Source organism: Bactrocera tryoni, chromosome 1 (genome assembly GCF_016617805.1).
Source record: "Bactrocera tryoni isolate S06 chromosome 1, CSIRO_BtryS06_freeze2, whole genome shotgun sequence".
Lineage (NCBI taxonomy): Eukaryota > Metazoa > Arthropoda > Insecta > Diptera > Tephritidae > Bactrocera > Bactrocera tryoni.
Genome location: NC_052499.1, coordinates 67,623,875 through 67,644,388, shown reverse-complemented (window position 1 = coordinate 67,644,388; position 20,514 = coordinate 67,623,875). Strand labels below are relative to the sequence as shown.

Here is a 20,514-nt window from a genome sequence, read left to right as displayed (position 1 = left end):
GTTCACTGTCAGCCCGTCTTCCCCCCTTTTGAGGCAACAAAGTCTACATTTTCCGTTTCTTTGTGGCATTTTCACATAAAAATTTATTGCAAATTTGTCTTAATTATTTTTTTCTTATATCAAATATTATATGTATGTATGTATGTCCCTTTTCTTATGTGTGCCTTGCGATTTTCACAAAATTGTATTAACGTCAGTGGATTGCGCAGTAGCAGCCGCCACCGTTCCCATTACCTTGTGATGCAACCGTTTTTAAGGTGAAGGAAGGTGAAGTAACTGTTGTATCGATTGGTGAGTTGTTGCTGCGCATCTTTCCATCGACATCGGTTGCGTGCGAGGCGGAAGGATCTATATGTACATACATACATATATGTATGGGAATTAATGTACGCACCATCGAAGTGACAGGCAGCGAGGCAGGGGTTGCGCCGGCGCTTTCCCATCAAATGCTCGACTCTCGACGATCACATCAATTTAAATCAGGATAATTCAGCGCATCTGGAGAAAGTAATAAAAATAAATGAGGTGAAACTTTCCTTTGCTTTGTTAACGCGAGAACGTAAATAGCATGAAACATACATACAAACATACACGAATGTAATGATATACCGCTATCGACTACCCAAAACACTTGTCATTTTTTCACGATTTCCTTGCATCAATTGGTCTGCCAGTTTGATTTCTCGCAAACATTGCTGTTTTTGTAATTGGAAATCTTTAATGCAAATTTCATTTAATTTTTTGCTCAAGACTCGATTTGCATGCACAGTTATATGTGAAATGAAATGCAATGCTTTTGGGAAATAGCTTTGGAGTGCACTCAAATCCTTGCATGATCCTCGAGTATAGTGATCCTTGGTAATCATTTTAATTGCAGCAACAAATAAGCACATAAAAAACGCTTTAGGCTCATACAAGAATGCACACACACACATATGCCTAATGTATACCATAACCTCAAGAAACCGCTGACTCAACATATATAAGTATATATTCTCCCCTAAAAGTAAATATTTTGGGCGCACTTTTTCGCATCTGCTGCCTTGACTGTTCCTTGATTTGATCGCATTGCGTTTCCCCCCTCTGTTTGGCAGCTAGCTGGAACTTCTAGCCGAGCATTTGCGCGCATGCGCTTTATTGTATGCACACAAGACGCACGTTAAGAACAACAACACCCCGTCGTCGTCGTCGACTGTGTGGTTGCGTTGATTGTTGTTAGTGCTCGAGCGCTTGCCTACGTTCATGGCTGCTCTGGTGGTATTGCACCCAACCAAGAACAACAATAAGCCATGAGGCAGACGAAAGAGTGAACTCGGCGCAAATGAATGCAGCAAATCAAAAAGGAAGAAATCTTGAATACAAATAAAATAAATTAAGCAAAGTAAAACAAAAAAAACACTAAAATGACTAAAATGAAGTGTATGGAAGGAAAACGAGACGGGCGCGCGCTTTAACCAGCTGTATGAGCTATGCTGGCGACCTGCAGAACTGGCTGGAGCTTATTGTGTAGCGATCCTGTTCGCTTTTTTCTTTTGGCGAGGCGCATCTTGGCTATGCAGGAGACACATAGCTTGCAAGTTTTTATACGTTAGTGTGTGTGTTTTCTTTTAAAGAGCTTTTCTTGTGTCCTTCTTGCGCTGCAGCCTTGTACATTTATACATACATACATACATATACATATATGTATAGTATATATATTTTATAGAAAAAGTGCATTTTGCAGAATTTTGGCGCTCACCTGATTGCACACACATATATATTTCAGGTTTAGAAAAGCATGAGGCTGTGAACCTAGCAAACATTTTGGAAGTCATTCATAAAATTTTTGAAATTTGTGGAAAATTGTTCAAGTCTATGTCTGAAAAGTTTCAGAATTTGCTAAAATAATCCTCTAACAATACGACACAGTGCTACGAGGGCGGTGCGATAAGCACTTAGCCTACAAAAGAAAAAAACGAAAACTTAAAAAATGTATATTTCTTGACATAGTCTCCTTTTAGCTTGTGAAATCTGACGCCCGTTTGTAAATTACATTTTCTGAAGGTCTAACTTCTCAATTTAACTTAAATTTCTGGTCGACGAGTGACGTTTTCAAGTTTGGAAACAAAAAGAAGTCACTTTGAAGCCATTTAAGGAGACACAGTGCTACGAGGGCGGTGCGATAACCACTTAGATCACAAAATAAGAAGGAGAGCTTTGAAAAAACTATTTTTTTCTACATAGTCTCCTTTTAGCTCGTGAAACTTGACAAAGTGATACTCCAACCTCTTTAACCCGTTTGAAATTTTTATTTTCTGAAGGTCTAACTTCCCAATTTAACTTAAATTTCTACGACTTTTTCAACTTTCTAAACAAAAAGAAGTCACTTAGAGCTAAATCTGGGGAATACGATGGATCGGAAAGAAGCTCTTAACCTCGTTTGACCAATGTGACCGTGACCTTTGGCAGGGATGTCAACCAGAGTGTTGTCATAGGAGAAGAGATTATTTTCGTCACCGAATGTTGGCACTTTTTCTATAATTCGTCGTGGAATCGGTCCAATAATATAACATTATAAAGCCCTGTGATCAGTTTTCTCAAATCCTCGATTATTTAGATACGGTCAAATTGGTAGATCATCATGAAAATTTCAAAAAACGGTTACCATCATCTTTCTGGCTGATAAAAAAGCAAATGCCTTCTTCGAAATATGTTTATAGGATGAAGTCCACTGCTTCAACAGCACTTTGGTCTCTGGTCTGAATCAGTGGACCCATGTTCTGTCGACGGTCAGGAAAGTTACTTCTATGGCTTAAACAGCCGGTTGCGCCGCGTCATCAGTTTTCTAATGACTAATATTTATGCGGGATATGACCCTCTCGGTCTTTTGTGTCGTCTACTGGCTTAGTTGCGTCATGCACCTTCAACCGGCGGTCAGAAAATACAAGAATATCGCCATTTTTGGAAGAATGGAGGGTCAAACGGGAGTGTCCTTGACGATTACTCCTTCTCTGATCATAGGTATATTGGGTTCATTCTAGTCGGAGAATGCCCACTTTGATAGTCTTTTACAAATCCTAGGAAAACAAACTGGGAAATGTACCGCAAGAGGCTCCGACAAACTCTCTCACGTGCGCCGGGCTTAGACTCATAGGTCGTCAACGTACCGGTGGACGTGTGAGTGAAGTCTTCGGCTGGGCATATAAAACTGCATTGGAGAGCTCATTTCCACTGAAAACAAGGAAAGGGAGGGAGAAACCTCTCTGGTGGACCATATGTGTAACTCTCGGAAATTACAGCGTCCAGCAGACGTTTAAAGTAACATTAGAGTGATATTTGAGATTTTCAAAAACAAATATCAGCTTATCACCATATCGCTACAATAAGAAATATTTTCATAGACATGCATAAATATCTCCTTAAGTATCTATAAACATGTATTTGAGTCCGTTTTTGTTATCTACAAAGGACTCACTCAATTCATGGTACCCTTCCCACAGCAACAGCATTAAAGTCAGCTGTGCAATCAGCTGACGAAGGCGCGCACAAATACACACTTAAATACACAAATAGCTGTTGGCGATGCTGCAGAAAGCGCCGAAGTTTGACAAAAGCCAAACGAGTACTTTGGCTGCAGGCAAAAAGGAGCACTACCTAATTAGCATATGGCAAAGGATTCGCATTCCAAAAGCGCGCGCGCGCTAAAATTGCAATTTTTTTTACAAATGTTTCTGTGTTGCGAATAACCAGAACTAAACCGAAAGTAGCAACAAATGATGTACGCGAAAGAAATAAGTAAGAAATTGCAACTACAAACAAGTTGACCCTCACTGACATGGAGACGATCCGGCGTTGAATGTCCTTTGGGTGGAGCGAAGTGATTTTGCCGCCTAAAATTTTGCATTTCCAGTTAGGTGCACGAAGAAAGGGTATACCATATAATGTATTGTTAATTGTATATGTATATATGTATGTATGTGTGTTTGTGTAGAATGGCGTTAAGCGCAATTAGTAGAATTCATTCTTGTTCTTATCCATGCACATTTGGATAAAAATAATAGAAATAAAAGAAAACTGTATTCATATATATGTCTAAATGTGTTTTTGCTATTGTTATGTTCTAAAATATTGTATCAGATTCTAGCCGAAACTGGACACGTGGAGTTTTTGAGAGAAACAGGTTACTTCTTGGGACAATTGGAAGGACAAATAAATTTCACAATATTTTTTCTGCTTCTTACTATTTCTCTATATATCGTTATATGTATACTGTATGTATTCACGAGGATTTGTTGCAGATGTAAGTATGTATGTAGGTGTTTAAAAAAAATTGTCTCATCAATATTTCATGTGTATTAATTTATTTGCCTTATATCTTGATTCCGCCGATATTTGAAAAAAATAACAAAATTTTTTCGAAATTCTCTGTACTTTCTTTGCGTGGGTGTGGCACTACGCCCTAAAAATGGCATTGGAATATAATTTGGAATTAGTCCTAGAAATATATTTGGAACATGCCATCAGCGCCAACACCAACACCAACACCAATTAGCGCTTGTGGCAACCAGGTGTTGCAATCACACCCGGCGCTTGTAAAGAGAATTTATTACTTTCAGTTGCTTGCTGCCGCCACGCCACCACACATTCACTTACTCGCGCTGACAAGCATTTCTGCTTAGTTACATGCTTTTAGTTGAGGGGGAAGGAAATCAATGGCAGACAATTAGCCAAGACTGCGGAAGGAAGGACGGCAAACAATGCTAGACGCAAAGAAAAATAAATTTGTGCGCATATCAAACACTCTCTTCTTTTGCGTGTGTGTATGTGTGTGTGTGAGCACGATTGTTCGTATGTGTGTGTGTATTTATTAAGGACACGTGCCATGCGCAAATAATTCAAACAAAAGATTAGAAAAATGTAAGGAGTCTTTGAATACACCACTGATTGTCACCTTAACACACAGATGCGCACATTCCAGCCGCCAAAACGCCAACATCAAGGCATTAGATGCTTTCAAAGGAGTGTTTGGAGTTGTACCAAAATATAAGTATGATTAGATGCTGTTGAAAGGAAGGTTGATGACTAGCGCTTCTAGTGGCATGCGCCAAGGGAAGGTATTCTGAAAATTAAAGGTTTTATATGTATGTATATACATATAAGTGTGTACACTTTTTTCTATTATCTTATTAAAAATTTCTATTTTCGCTCTCAAAATAGGCTACCGGCCAAGCATGCCTCGGATCGTTACCAAGTGCACCTTATCTGGGTGCCCGGTCACAATGTATAGTCGGGAATGAACTGGCTGATGAGCTCTCCCGTTCCGCAGGATGAAGGAGTGGGCAGGGAGCGGTATTGGCAACAACTCCAAAGCCTTCAGCGAATTTTGGATTCTTCGCTTTTGGCTCATAATATATTTGGAGTGCTTCGCAAGTCTCATCACCATTAATAATGCATTTGCTGCGTGTAGGGTCCTCAGCTACGTTGCCAACTATCTGTTTTGCGATATTTACTAAACATCATTTTGCAAATGATTCTGGTGTTTTGATTTGAATCTAGAATTGACTCCTATCATAACCAAAACAATAATCAAAATGTGTTGGGTCGATCCTTAAGAGATGTTGAGATCATCTACCAATTGATGCTAAAACAACGATTTTCAATAACTTTTTCTTTGTTATCGTCATTAACAAAGGTGGCGATGACTTCGCGACCTTCACTGGAAGAAGTCTTTTGAAAAATTTGCACTGATTCCGTAGATAAAACAAAATTTCAAGCAAATTCGTATAAAACATCAGATATCAAAGTTCACACGAACATAAAAAAAATATATAAAGGAAAAAATGTTTACTGATCCTTTCGCCTTGCACAGTTTATATGGGCCCTGTCCGGGTCGAATTTGATCAAAAACATCATTTAATGAGCTGGATGCATATATAGTACTACGAAAGCTACATAGTATTAGTGTTAAACCTGCGAAATTCATATTTTATGTCGAGAAAGTCTTACCATACCTAAAAAAAATACTTTCAGTAATGTAACGACATTTTTTCCTGAAAAATTTGTCTCTAGTATAAACAACTCATTGTTTTTCAAATAATTTAATAATAAATTAAATAAATATAAGTTTCACACATATTTAAAAACTACTTTTATTCCAGATTCAGTATAGATTCATTTGAAAAATCCTAAAATATTCAGAGTTGTGCTAATATCGTAAGAAAGGGGGCATTTTGTAGAATTGAGACCTATCGTTGAAAACTACTTCTAAATTAGTTAGAGGAGACTTAGTTTTCTGAACGTTTAAAATTCAGTGCAGCTTCTTCAAGGGGTTCAAAGTAGGTATTATTCATAGACAAGCTCTTCCTGGTTTTTCTATTCTGATTTTTTCCCCACTTGCTTAAGAACTATACTATAAAATCGATTTTTTTCGGGGTATTTGCCTAAACTAATTTAAAATTTTTTAATAATTACTTAATATAAAGTATAATAATATTTTTCAAAAACCCTTATTTTGAACTTCTAAGGCAAATAATTAAATTTTGGAAGCTGCCTTAGAAAAACGGTGACTTAAAACTTTATCTCTTGAAAAAATCTGATTTAGTTCAATACTCAGACCAGCGTTGTATAATTTAAAATATAAGAAATATTGCCACTGGTGTAAACCCACAAAATATGATGAGAAAGAAATAAAAACCTGATGACGAGTGCTCAATGAGAAAAATGCTTTTTCTTTGGGCAAGCTTTACCACAAATTTGATTTTCCTGCGAAATAAATAATACTTGATGAACACAGGGATTTCGAGTTTCTTAATCTTCGTCAAAATTGACGAGGTAGCGAGGAAGCTACTTACAAAAAGAAAAAGTGACTACAAAAGAATATGCATATCAAAGTTCATTGGCAAAAAAAAACTAAATGAAAAAAGTAGCGCATACAAAATTAATCTTGCAAAAGAAACGGACTAAATTCAATTACGTACGTGCTTCGCGTGATTTCTCATGAAACCCATAAAAACAGAGAATTGCAAATCCAATGCAACCGAATTCGCAGTGCCAAATTGCTTCAAGTGAGGCAGTGAGGAATGAGCTCCGAATAGTGGATGAATTAACACAACAAAGCAAGAAAAAAAAACAACAAACAAAAAGCACTGCAATATTTGCCAACGAAAATGAAGTCAAGAAAAAAGTGTTTCTCAAATTACGAATGCATTGAAAAAATCGAATTCAAATCGATGATTGCAAATTTGAATATAAAAAACTGCATTGTTCTGGCCTTGATTGAATGGAGGCGCGTTCTCATTTTTTTTAAGCGGGAAATGCAATTCTTGAAAGAAGTATACATATATGCAGTTATGGAAGTATATATGGTTGAGATATTCTAATTAAAAAAAATATATATAAGCTGGAAGCGCGGAGTAACGAACTTTGAAGTCAATACAGGCACCACCGTCGTAAATGTGTTCTTCAGGCTTATAATTTTCGTTTCAAATAATTTTGTGTAATTTTAATTACTTGATTTAAGTTTACTCCATATCCATTACTATAATTATAGGTTCATTTTCGTTAAACTCCTTATACTTTGTTACTTGATTCCGCCCAAAACGCCAATACCTTTGGGTGCGCCAAAAATACTTCCCAAAGGCACAAACTCTTACACACACTTACAATTGTATTTGGGTACTCGCATTGTACTCAACCTACGTATTTCAATTCAACTGTAATTATTTGCTATTATTTGCCTTGCGCTTTGATGTATCAGTTCCGGCTGGCGAATCGAACACACCCTTGCAATGCGACACAAGTAATAATAATTATTGGCCATAAGACTTTAATCAAAGAATTCCTGGAAGATTGCTTGGCGCCTTTAGCATATAGCACACACCCATAATACTGTTATATGGATGGGAGTGTAAATTGCATAGCGAAATTATTTCATTTATATAACAAACAGTAATATATAGGTACAATATGGATAATTGCGTTGATATCGCTTGGAGTTTATGTATACTAAATATTTTTGGCGGGAAATCAATGTCCATTTGATTTCAATTTTATTGCATATGTGGGTACTCGAAATGTTTAAGTATGGACTTAAGTGCATTTGGTCCTTCTTTACGCCGAAGGACAATGCCCTCCGCTGTGCTGGCTCATTGGGTGTTTAATGCATTTCGCCATCCAAAAGGATACACATGTTCTGTTTGGGTTTTGTTTTTGCAAAAACTAATTTGCCAACTGACTTGCCTGGTATAATACATACTAAGTTGCCAACATGTGAGTGTAGACTTTGAACAAAAACAAAAATATCCAAAGATTTGAAGTGGAACAGAGGTTTTACTTCCTCTAAACTCGTGCATATTAAGAGCAGACATTTATCTACAACACACACTTCCAACATATGGGTGGCATATGAAATGATTACTCATATGGTGAGATGAAGAACTCTGCGAACGCTCATATGTGCGATATTATGTATGTTTTTGTCAACAGTCTTGCTGTCAGTAAAGCCTTTCTGATGGAATGCCGGACATCCGCGCCAATTTGCGGAAGAAAGACCATATCATATTTTTGACTCGTTCAAGTTTGGCTTGCCTACAAGACCGAGTGCATGCGGTTTCCTAAGAATGCTGAAGTAAAAGTATATTACTTCCATCTGTGTAGAGATACAGCAGGCCCTTTGTATGGTGTGAGTTGACCAAATATTCTTACATGCCGGTTAATCCTTGAAAAAAAGAAAAACATATTGTTTTTAACTTAGAAATGCAGAAAAAATACCACCGGATTTATGATTTTGAAAAATTATATTTTTAAACACTTTCTTTCATATCTTTGAAGCTTGCTCCGTTGCTTTGAATAATAAGCTATGCAAAATTTCATGAGATCTCTTCGCCCAGGGCAAAATTCCTACTGACACTGTAAAAATGTATGAAATCGGAAGATAACTCCGTCCACTCCCCAAATAAGGGTACTGTTATTATTATTATAAAATCTTCTAAAAGCGCGATAAATCAATAACTAATACGACAGAGACATAAAAATTTATAGCTGAGATGGTATGAGAGGGCTTTATTGCCGCTGGAATAAAGGTTGGATAAATGGCGTGGCACCGCCAAATTTTAGGTGAAATCGCATTATTCAGGATCGGCCCGAACAATTTCAACCAAAATTTGGTACTTGATATTATGTCATTACGATGGAAAAATAGTCGAAATCAGAATACATCAACGTCTACTCCCCATATAACAAAATTTTAAATTCCATTAGATTCTTTCACGTTCTGCTATACAAATCAAGATGTAATTAATATAACGAGAAAAAACTTTGCCAATAGTGCCTTTGAAGTATGTCACCTTATGACTAAAAATTGTCTAAATCGCACCAAAACTATTCAAGTTACCGAAATTTAGTTCCCAGTACCTATAGTTGACATTTTATTTCAAATATCGGTCAATGTGTGAGACATATAATTCAAAATCAGGGGCAATACTTTCCTGACAATTGTATGTCTGTACTAATGCAAAGATTTTCGAACTTCCGGGTGACTTTATGCTGCATTAATCGATCATCAATGAAAATGAGAGAACGTATCTTTCTGATAAGAGTGTATCTTTGTGCCCAGAACTTGACCTAGCCCCAATATAACTAACATCAGGATTTATGAACATCGGCTGACTTTACTCCATATGATTGGTGATTGTATGTGAGGTACTTTAGTAAAATTCAGGGAACATTTTATTAGAATGTTTTGATAAAAATAGCTAAAATCAGGTCGATACCATCCCACCTCTCATATACTTCATATAATGATTTTCACTTTTCCAACAAAACTTATGAAGAATAAATAGATCAGTGTGTGAGTTGTATATTTAAAAAAAACTTAAAAATATGTTTTCAGGTATAACTTATAACTGAGCAATGTCGAAATTAATGCAATCAGCCCATCCCTTTCTCTGTCCAAAATATAGCCCATATGGTTTCCGTCTAACTTCAAACCGTTCATGTTGGTCAAAATGTGATATTTCAGTGAAACTAAATACAGAAGTTTTTTTTTACGATGTGTTTCAGGTGAAAAATATTTTTATAAATTTTCATAACAACTACTTACGTACTTAGCAGTTTCTTTCTTGACAACATATTTTTCTTGATATTCCAAAATATTTACAATATACATAAATTTCTAAAAATTTGCCAGTCATGTACCAAAAGTGATGTGGGTTCCAAAATAGGACCACTTTAATGACAGCCAAGGATCCTATTAAATAAGTCGTTAATTTGGATATGCGAAAGATCTGTGCAATATAAGTTGTCCGTTAGCGATGGCTAGTTTCACCGCGTCACAATTAAAGGAAGATGCTCTTGAAATTGTTCCGAATCCAAAATGCTCTGCAAATCTAGTTCAATCGATATTTTCGAAACCTTAGACTTCAAGAGAATTGTTTCTGTGGAGAAATCACTAAATAAATAGTAGCAAACTTAAACAAGAAAAAAAGTTAACTTCGGCCGAAGCTAATATATCCTTCATAGGTGCATTTCTTTTAGTCACTATGTGTTCAGTTTGTATGGAAGCTATATGCTATAGTAATCCGATCTGAACCATTTTTTTAAAGACTATATTGTTATCTTAAGTAGTAATCCATGTCAAATTTCGTGAAGATACCACGTCAAATGGGAAAGTTTCCCATGCAAGCATTTGATTCCGATCGTTCGGTTTGTATGGCAGCTATATGCTATAGTAAGCCGATCTGAACAATTTCTTCGGAGATTACATTGTTGCCTTAGAAAATAATCTATTTCCAATTTCGTGAATATATATTTTCAAATGTGAAAGTTTTTCATACAAGAACTTGATTCCGATCGTTCGGTTTGTATGCCAGCTATATGTTATAGTGGTCCGATATCGGCAGTTCCGACAAATGAGCAGCTTCTTGAAGAGAAAATGACGTTTGCAAAATTTCAAAACGATATCTTAAAAACTGTGGGACTACCTGTTTAGGGTATAATGAGATTGACAATAATTTGCTACAAAAATGCTTTCAGCCCATTATCCAACTTAAAAACCTAACATTCTCATATTCAAGGCAACTTATTTTATTAAATACAATATTGGTAACTTTTAAGGTCTATGTTTAGTTCCATTGTTTGGGCATTAAGTAATTTGAAGTAGACAAAGCGATTCCACATGTGTTTATCTGACCTGCATGGCAGATTTATGAATATTCTCTTTATTGGCTGCCAGAATCTATAACTCCAACCAACATCAAGAAATTACAATTATTTTTATGACTTGTTTGTTTTCACAATGGACACTGTTTTGAATTGATAGTCCAGCCGCCCTAAATTCCGTAGCCGATAACAAAATAAAAGCCATTACTGTAACTAATTTGAACTTCTTGACTTCACCCTAGCTATTTGCCTCAGAGAAGTGGGTCGTCTCTGCAAAGTTGAGTTGAATGCGAATGCGTAGTATAATTTTGCATTAAGAATTTGCAATTTGGGTCAAGGAAAATATTGAGCGAACGCATGGCCAACGCGCTTATCAGTACAGTACGTACAAAAAACACAAAAACGCTCAGTTAACTAAGTACTTAGTATCAAATGCGCCCGAGAGAACTGAAAGACGGCTCTGTTTTAGTATCAGTAATTAGAAGAACGCATCTGGCACGCGCGCAGCTACAAGGTGTACACGCTGAAGACGCATATGTGTACCTTGGCACCCGCGCTTTTCCTAATTTTGGTTGACAGTTAAAAAAGAACACACAAAAATAATACACAACAGCCGCGCTTGCGCACGCGCCTTCTGCAATGCTCTCCAACTACTGGGTGCTTGGCGTTTTTTATTTCTTCGCTGGTTATCTGGCATTAGTTCTTTTCTTTATGTATGTGCTATCAGTCAACAACCCCATATGACGACGCACGCCCCAAAAGCCAAACAAGAAGCCACACTTACAAATTCTTTTACAAATATGCCCTCAAATGTTACCTTCTAATACTCCTATGACATTCTTTAGAATATATGTATATGTTTGTATGTGTGTTTGTTTGTTTTCTAAGCGTTCGTTTTTTATTCTAACGCTGCTTTGCGCGCGAGTTTATTCACCTTGCCACATATGCAACGGTTTCTTTTTAATTTCTTTTGTTGCGCGCCTTTACTGAAGCGATACAACAATAACATTACACAACCAACAAAATAAATATATACATTGCAATTGGCCGCGCGTCAAGTCAAAACAACATAGCTCACACCCTCGTTCACTCATTCACAGTTGTTGTGCCACATATAACAAACTGATGGCTGTGACATTAGCCCACGTCAGCGTTGAGATGATTAAAATGATGGCACGAGCTATGCGCGACGAGTATTACAGCAGCGATAACAATACAGTCGCGTCATTAAAAATAGTGCGGTAATAGAGCGCGAGTCCCGCAACAATAGCAACAAATCAACAAAGGCAACGGCGGCGTCGGCGGCGGTGGTGGTGTTGCTGGATATGGTTGAAGTTGTAGCGTGGTTCGGAACAGTAGCTGCACCCTTAGCCAAACACCCCTGCGCGCATATGGCGTTTTCGTTTCATTGCATTATGCATAATAAAATATTTTATGTGTTTTTCGAGTTTAAGCTACTGTTTTACAGCGTACTTTTATTTAACCCAACGACCACTAAACATATGTAGTTAGAAGAAACCATTATCCTTTGACAATGTTTGTGGTAAAGCTCACTAAGACTTTAAGAATATATGAGTTTTGGAATATAACCAGAAACTCTCTGTATTTCAGCTTCGAATCAGCCTGGTAATTTTGCATCGCAGAGCCGTTTTCCCCTTCCTCAGATAGTCGAAATAAATCATATTTCGTCAATTCTAGAACACCGTCACTTTTTTTTGCCAAAGTTCCAAAGTTAAAACCATGCTCATTGTCTTTTTTGACATCAAAGGCATCATCCACCATGAATTTGTTCAAGAGACGAAGGATCAATCGGGTCCGACAAGGCCGATTGTAAGTTGCACCACGACAACGCCCCGGCTCACACCGTCTTTCTTGTGAACAGCTACTTAAACAAGGCCGGCACCCCAACGCTTCCGCAAACGCCCTACAGTCCAGATGTGCCCCCTGAACTTTTTTGTTTCCTTGCCTGAAAAGGCCGATGAAAGGAAAGCATATTGAGACGACAGAGAGGATCCAAGCAGCATGCACCTAGGCTCTCAAGACTATTCCGAAGAATGCCTTCCGTGATGCTTTCATTGCTTGGAAATCGCGCTGGCAGCGCTTCATCGACCCTGAAGGAGCCCATTTTGAAAGTTTTTAGAATTGTAATGATTGGTTCAATAATTTTTTTTTTAAATCGACTCAGTCCTATTACTTCCCGTACAAACCCTGCACTTGATCAGTTGTAACAGAAGATCCATGTTTGGTCGACGATCATGAATCGGAGCAGGGCCGTTTTTGACTTTTTCGAAGTAGATTTGCCGACAAAGATCCATTGTTTCAACTGATCTATCGTCTCTGGAGTGGATTAGTGGATCCCTGATACATCGACGGTCGCGGATCTTCCTCGAAGCACTGCTGCGAAGTGATCTTACACTTTCGCTTGTTCTTCGGAGCGCCGGCCAATTTGTCAAGCCTATTAGATAACGCAGGATATGATCCAGGCGGTCTTTTGCCAAATGTACCGTCATAGCTACCAACCGCATTCTATCCGTAGTCCGCCAATACAAGATCGTGGACGTTGTCACGTTATTCCTCGTGGTATCATTTTGAGGTGCATCTGGGCGTGGATCAGTAAGACTTGGCACGCAAACATGTTTGGGATAACATTTGCGATAAACACTTAAAAATTAATGTTAGAATTTGTGGATATGAGTGAGTCTTGGTAAGAACACCGTTCATTGGACTTCAACACTGTGTAGACAAAGTCAAAGGCAAATAACAGCCTCAGCACTAAAAGCCAGTTAAAAATGTTTGCTGGGTGTTGCACTTTCCGACCAGAAACTTACATGCAAGCGCAACATGCTTAGAAAAATGGGTTTTAGTCTCTCCGATTGCATGAAGTCTCGCTATAACAAATTTTCCATCCCCAAGTTTGCGTGTTTGGGTATCCTTATTTGCGTATTTATTAAATTTAATGTCCTTTGCCTGCAACATGCAACAAACGCGAGTGCAACATTTTCCTCCCGAAAGCCGAAAAGTCAAAAGAAAATTCCACCACCACCAACACAAACGCCAACGCGCGTCGCTAGGAATTAGGGAACCCTGCGCAATGCTTTTGCACCACAAGTTGTTGGCTCGTTGTCCCTCGTCTGGCCGAGGCACGGGCAGTGGTGCGTGTCCAAATTATGCCGCTGCGCTTCGCTAGTCTCTAACCGCAGCAAGACGCGCGTTGCCGAGTTGTCGGCAGCGGTAATGACTCGCTTAAGTATCTGCGATGGTAACAACGGCGGCGCTGGTGGTGGTGGTGGTTAGGTGGCGTAGCGCGTGCTACGCTTCATTTTGATAGTGGCAAGTGTTTCCTTCTATTACGACGTTTTTTCATATATTTTTCTTTAAGTTTTTTTTATCGTAGCTTGTATTAGCGTTTTGTATTTTTTAGTTTTTGGCGGGCCACCTCGGTCCGCTGTCGCGCGATTAAACGAGACGAATTCGTCGTACGAGCGGGTATAATGACTTTAGTGAGTCAGGTGCATGTGAGGGGTGAAACGCCACCGCAACTATGCCACATGCGCAGTGCAGTTAAAGCTACAATGTACTTGCATACATACATACACACATGAGTGTATAGGCGCACTCATTATAAACAATAAGAATTTTGATAATTTCTCCATAATTATATAAACAACGACACTCTTGGCAACAGCTCATGTGGCAGCAAGTTTTTCCGTTTTTCCTTGCAACAAAGTGTTTTAGAATTTTAGCATTTCAACCGTTTGACATTTGAAGCCAGCATTAAGCAACGAAAACGTGTAACAGTAGGTAAAGGAAGAAGGCGCGGTCGGAAGGAAGTTGCCTCGCGCTACACACTTTTCTTACGGGTTATGTTGTAGTAGCGGTTATGACCCCGCCGCACGTGCGCATTACAGCAAAACTATTTATACGCCGCCACAAAAGCGGCATATGCATGCTCTATAAGGCTCTGTATGTGTGTGTATGTTGGCTTATTGTGTGTACTGGGGTGGCTTATTTGACCTGCCAAGTCAAATTGCAGTGCATGAATTAACAATTCAAATTTTCTTACAACAACTAGCATGTCTTTGCCACATATTCGGGGGTCTTGCCGTCTTTTCTATTCCATATTTTAATTGTCATCAGGTGTGACCGTAATCGAGAAGTGCAGCGCGCCGTGAACCATGCCGTTAACTAACAACTGCAACGGAATTTCCAGCACTTTGCGCGGGAACGAATTGCGGAGCCCACAACAAAAGCATATGGACATTTGAATAAGCATATGCAAATCTTATATATGTACATATGTATATTTCCTGTCAAGTTTCTGGTTTGACTCCAGTGAAATCCACAGAAATCGGCGTTTTTGTGGTCATTCTTAAGCCACTTCGTACGTGTACTCTACTTGCCACCGGAAGTAAGCTCGCCTGCGCATTTGCGCTGATTTCATCGGTTCTCTTGTTTCATCACAATTCTCTTATTATATGTTGTTTTGTGATTGCCAATATGTATGTATGTATGTAATACGATAATTGGCTATCTCATTATATCCTTGCAGTATCCACTTGCTTCAGATTTGAGTATTGTTGCTGTTTAACTTTGTGGTCCTTACATTGCCACAAATGCTTTGTGGTCAGTGCTTCCTTTCTCTGCACTCTGATTATCCCATCATTCTTCAGCTTCAATGAGCATGATCAGGATGTTGCTTATGAGTGTAGTATTTCTTGCTTTTATTAGGTATCGGTTACAATTACTTGTGGAAGAAAAACAGATGGGCAAGTTACATGGTAGTAATGCGTGAAGAATCACTGTTCGATCTATTTAGCTGCACTGCAACACTGCATTTGTTGCCTCATGGATATACATATTAATAAATTAATTATATGATGTTGATGGCATTACTGCATTGGTTAAGTCAGGTGGGTTTATTAAGCAGAGAGAGAGTTAGTTTCTACTAAGTACAGAGTTTTAGTTCTTTAGTTTTAGTGAGGGATAACATCTTAACAAAATCTGTTTTCACTATATTAAAATTCAGTACTTAGATACATTTGAAGGTCGAAGCGCCCAAAGATTAAAAAAAGTAGTAAGACTTCGGAGAATTTTGTTGGGGCATTGGAAGAGAAAATGTTTGTGTTTAGAACGGTTGGAACAAATTCATTCCTCTTTGGAGTTATCACTATATTTGAAAATAAAGAAAAACTGAGAAAATATTGGGATTTGAAGGAACTTTGTTTTTTTTTTTTGTGGAAACTTAGAAAAAAATCATATGAGAGCACTTGTTTAACACGAGTTACTCCATTTAAGCTGTGAACCTAATGTGATAAGTAATATTCTTCTACTACGATAATAAAGTTTCTTTAGACACTAGTGACGAGGGGCGCATGACAATTATGGCTTGTTTAAAGTAACTTATGGAAACTTAAAGTTAGTATGGATTTTTCTGATGGGTTTCTCCAATAAATTTTCCAACGCCTTTAGACTTCGATAACATTTTAAAATATTGCATATTACTACCAGGAGTCTATTTTTGGGAGAATGCAAGTATTTCGGTTAAAAATATCATTGTGTGAGCGTCGTGATCTCGTCCAAAATTTCATTCGTGCATAATAAACTGGTGAGAATAACAGAAATGTTAGAACTTTATTAAATTTTTTATTTATTTCGTTTGAAGTTTTCTGTAGTGGATCTACATTAACAAAATACCAAGTACAAAGTGTAGACTAATTTCATTAATTTCCCACGCTAAATCGCACTGTAGTCAAGAAACCTTGTTCACTTGATTTCGTTAACCTACCTCACATTTTGACCGATACATCAATTTGTTCAATAAATTTTGTCGTTTGATGAGAAAAACTCAATTTTACGATTGAAAGTACACTTTATCATTCAATATAATCTCCCTGAACTTTAATACACTTGCTCCAACGATCCTCCAATCCAATCCCATCCTTGAAGTGAGAACCCGGTAGGTCTGCAAAATACGTTTCAACAACTGTTATGAGCTCTCCATTTGATGAAAAATGCATGCCACGCATACATTTTTTGAGTTATGGAAACAAATGGAAGTCGCAGGGGACCAAATCTGGTGATTACGGTGAATGCTTCAACAATTCAAACTTTAATTTATGAATTGTAGCCATTGTCAAAATACTCTTGTGACATGACCCTGATGAAAAAGGATTTTTTCTTCTGCAAACCGGATCTTTTTTCACAATTTTTTTCCTTCAACTGGTCCAAAAGGTTTCAATAATATTCCGAATTAATTGTTTTACCAGTTTGCAAGTACTCCGCTAACAAAATTCCTCTCGTGTCCCAAAAAACTGATGCCATAACATTCTTGGTCGATTTCCGGACACGAACTCTTTTCGAAGCCGAACAACCAGGTTCGTACCACTCTTCAGCTTCTTGTTTTGATTCAGGACCATAGTGATGAATCGACGCACAAAATCCACTTTATCCTTTTTAAAATGCTTCAAATTTTGCTGAGTCGTTCAAAAATAAGAAAGTAAAAAGTAGTCTAAATTTGTATGACCGGAAAATCATTACGAAATGAAATATCCTTAAATAAATGTTTCAATAAAAGCCAAAACTCTCTATATCTAATTTGTGTTAGTCTTTATATGTCATATATATAATACATATCTACCAAAGGACGCGGTTTTCATCTATCGATATTAATACTGTACACATTATTTTAGCGAAAATTTTACCAGAAGCACCCAAAATTAGGCTTCTGACTACATTTCGAAAAATAGTACAATATTATCATTTTCTATTTAAATCTTATTTAATTTGCTACACGAACCAAAGCAAATGTTATTAATGAATCTTTTGTTTTAAAGTTGCAGGAAAATATTAAAAAAGAATTAGTAATATTCATTTGTGGCATGTTTTTGCGATCTTCTAGCTAAAGAAAAGGATAAATCACCGGATGACACGTGAGTCCTTTTATAAGTTTTTCCTAAATCTCACATGAAAGTCGTAAATATACTAATGAATAACGAGCGCAAAGCATATCTACGCTGTCAGGAGTAGACTTAAAGTCCGCTCTACATAATGATCATATAGTTACTTGCAAGCAACGCGTGAGCCTGCAAGAATATATACATTTATTAGATAGTGTATACTATAAAGATTTGATCTGCCACACTGCAGGACATCCTTTTGTTCCCGAATTTTACGCTGAAATCTTTGACGCAGAGACGATTTATCAGCACAGCAAAAGTGTATGGTGGAAGAAAGCAAAAGGTTAATGCGCACACAGATCAACGCACAGTTATGCTGACACTTTTGCACCATGCGCAAACTGTCAATTGCGCTCAACTGTATTTTGGTACCGCACGACTTGTGCAACCTGCTGAAATACGGCTGGCTGCTGGAGTTGGCGCCTATCCCGTTGTGTTGCAGGTTGCAATTCGTCCAAGCAACCTGTTTGCTTATGCAAAATTGCTTTGTCCTCGGCACACAACAAGTCGCACAAAAGTCTGAGTTAGAAAGACAGACGACACACAGCGGTTTACACGCTGACTAATTTTAATTACATACTAACTAATGTGACTAACGCAAGGTGCAAGGAAATCTGCCAGGCGCTTGAGTGCTTTGTTTCATGCATCGTAAACCAGTTGTGGTCAACGTTGCAGCAATAATGCGAAAGGAATATGGCAAACAAAATGAAAATCGCAACGTTGGTGTTCTACATCGGCGCTCGGCGTGTGTAGGTTGCAACTATAACAAATTTAATAAACGCCTGCTACAATAAAACAACACTATTTTATGGTGCTGGTGGGATATGCCGTTAAACATATAAAACGCCCACTCTAACGGTCATAAAAGGGCCACCATGTTACGCGGCAAGAGCTAAAGTGGCACACCATCGAACGGCCGACCATAAACCATATGTTGGACGAACGCGCAATCCACTCCTCCACTCCTCTTTGCAATAAATCGAAAATTACCAATCAAAATAAAAACTGTCGGAGTTCTTAAAGGACACAAAAGGCAAAAAGCAGTAAAAAATCATAAAACTGCGAATACAAATAGCAATACAATTACAAAATCTATATATCCACAATATCATAAATACATATAAATACATGTGTATATGCCTGCATGTCCATGACAACCGTGCCAATACGATCAAGTGGCAGATCATTAAATGCCGGACAAAGGCCATGACAGATTTTTAATTTATGTGTGAAACGAAAAATCACAAATCCAACTCCAAGCACATCAATTTGCAATTTGATTTTCCAATTTCCAAAGAAAAGCGGGTCTCGAAGGAAAAAGTGCGCGCCAAAATTACGGCTCAGGTAACGTCGAAATTCAGCATTTGTAGTCTACTTCTTTGCCAATTGCTTTTCGTTTTGGACGTCAGCTCGTACGTCGTACACATTAATAAGAGGCGAGCCCTTTGATGCGCACAGGTCCTTTCACTTGACTCGGGGCACCGGCTCAACACATTGGTCCTCAAACAATGCCTGCCGCCCTGAGTATACAAAAAAGTAAACAAAAACAAATTTGAAACATCACTTTTCCAAAACCCAAAACCTACCCACTTCGCATTGCCTAATGAATCTTTCACCTGTTGAATGCATTGCGGTGGCTGCCTATGCTCCGCAACCTATTTTAAACTGCATATATGTTTATATGTAAGTATGTAGCTGATTTTTGATCCGTGAGTTCCACAAGTGCGACCTGCTGTGGTTGTTATCGGCTCTGAATCTATGAGGAAATGCTGGGCCTAGTCAAAAAAGATAGAGTGGCATTGAACAAAAGGACTTTGAAGTGTTTTGCGAAATAATTCACTACTTTGCCATTGTTATTGTTTTTGTGCGTAGTACTATATACCGTTGAAAGTCAATAACAATGGCATGTTTAGTCAGTGTCGTCTTCGGCCGTTGTTTGGCCATTGCTTTACAATGCGGTACATAATTGTCGGCTTATTTACTTGCAATCACAAGGTATTGTTGTTGTTGTTCGGAAAATAATTTACTGTAATTTTGGGCAAAAAAGTCGCTCAAGGCGGAAAGTGATAAAATCCCAAATGAAATGACAGTCTCATTTTTCAGTGTTGGCAGTAAATTAAAAATCTGTTCTATATAAAAAACGCTGAGCGATAAGAGATGCTCGTAAAATAGTGCAATTCCTTACAAAGTGTATACAAAATTCCAAAAAATTAGTTTTTCGGAAATCACATTGGAGTATTTCCTTTGTAAATACGAGTGTCCATATATACGAATGAGCAAAAAGGTATAGAATATGTGCTGGATGAAATGATTATAATTATCAGCGCATCGCTTTCGCAATTTTTCACACATATGCTTGGAGCCAAATAACAGGGTTCGTTATGGTGATGCAATAAAAAGAAACTTAGACAGTGAAAGTGGC

At 37.8% G+C, this 20,514-nt stretch overlaps 1 protein-coding gene across 1 annotated transcript in view; it reads right to left on the bottom strand.

The window, feature by feature from the left end:
• LOC120774281 (O-acyltransferase like protein-like) overlaps positions 1-20,514 on the bottom strand; it is a 52,482-nt gene continuing 31,968 nt past the window's right edge. The window contains exon 6 of the mRNA XM_040103785.1: positions 1-498. Within this exon, the coding sequence (XP_039959719.1) occupies positions 490-498 (9 nt within the window). The 3' untranslated portion in view covers positions 1-489. The remainder of the gene's footprint in view (positions 499-20,514) is intronic.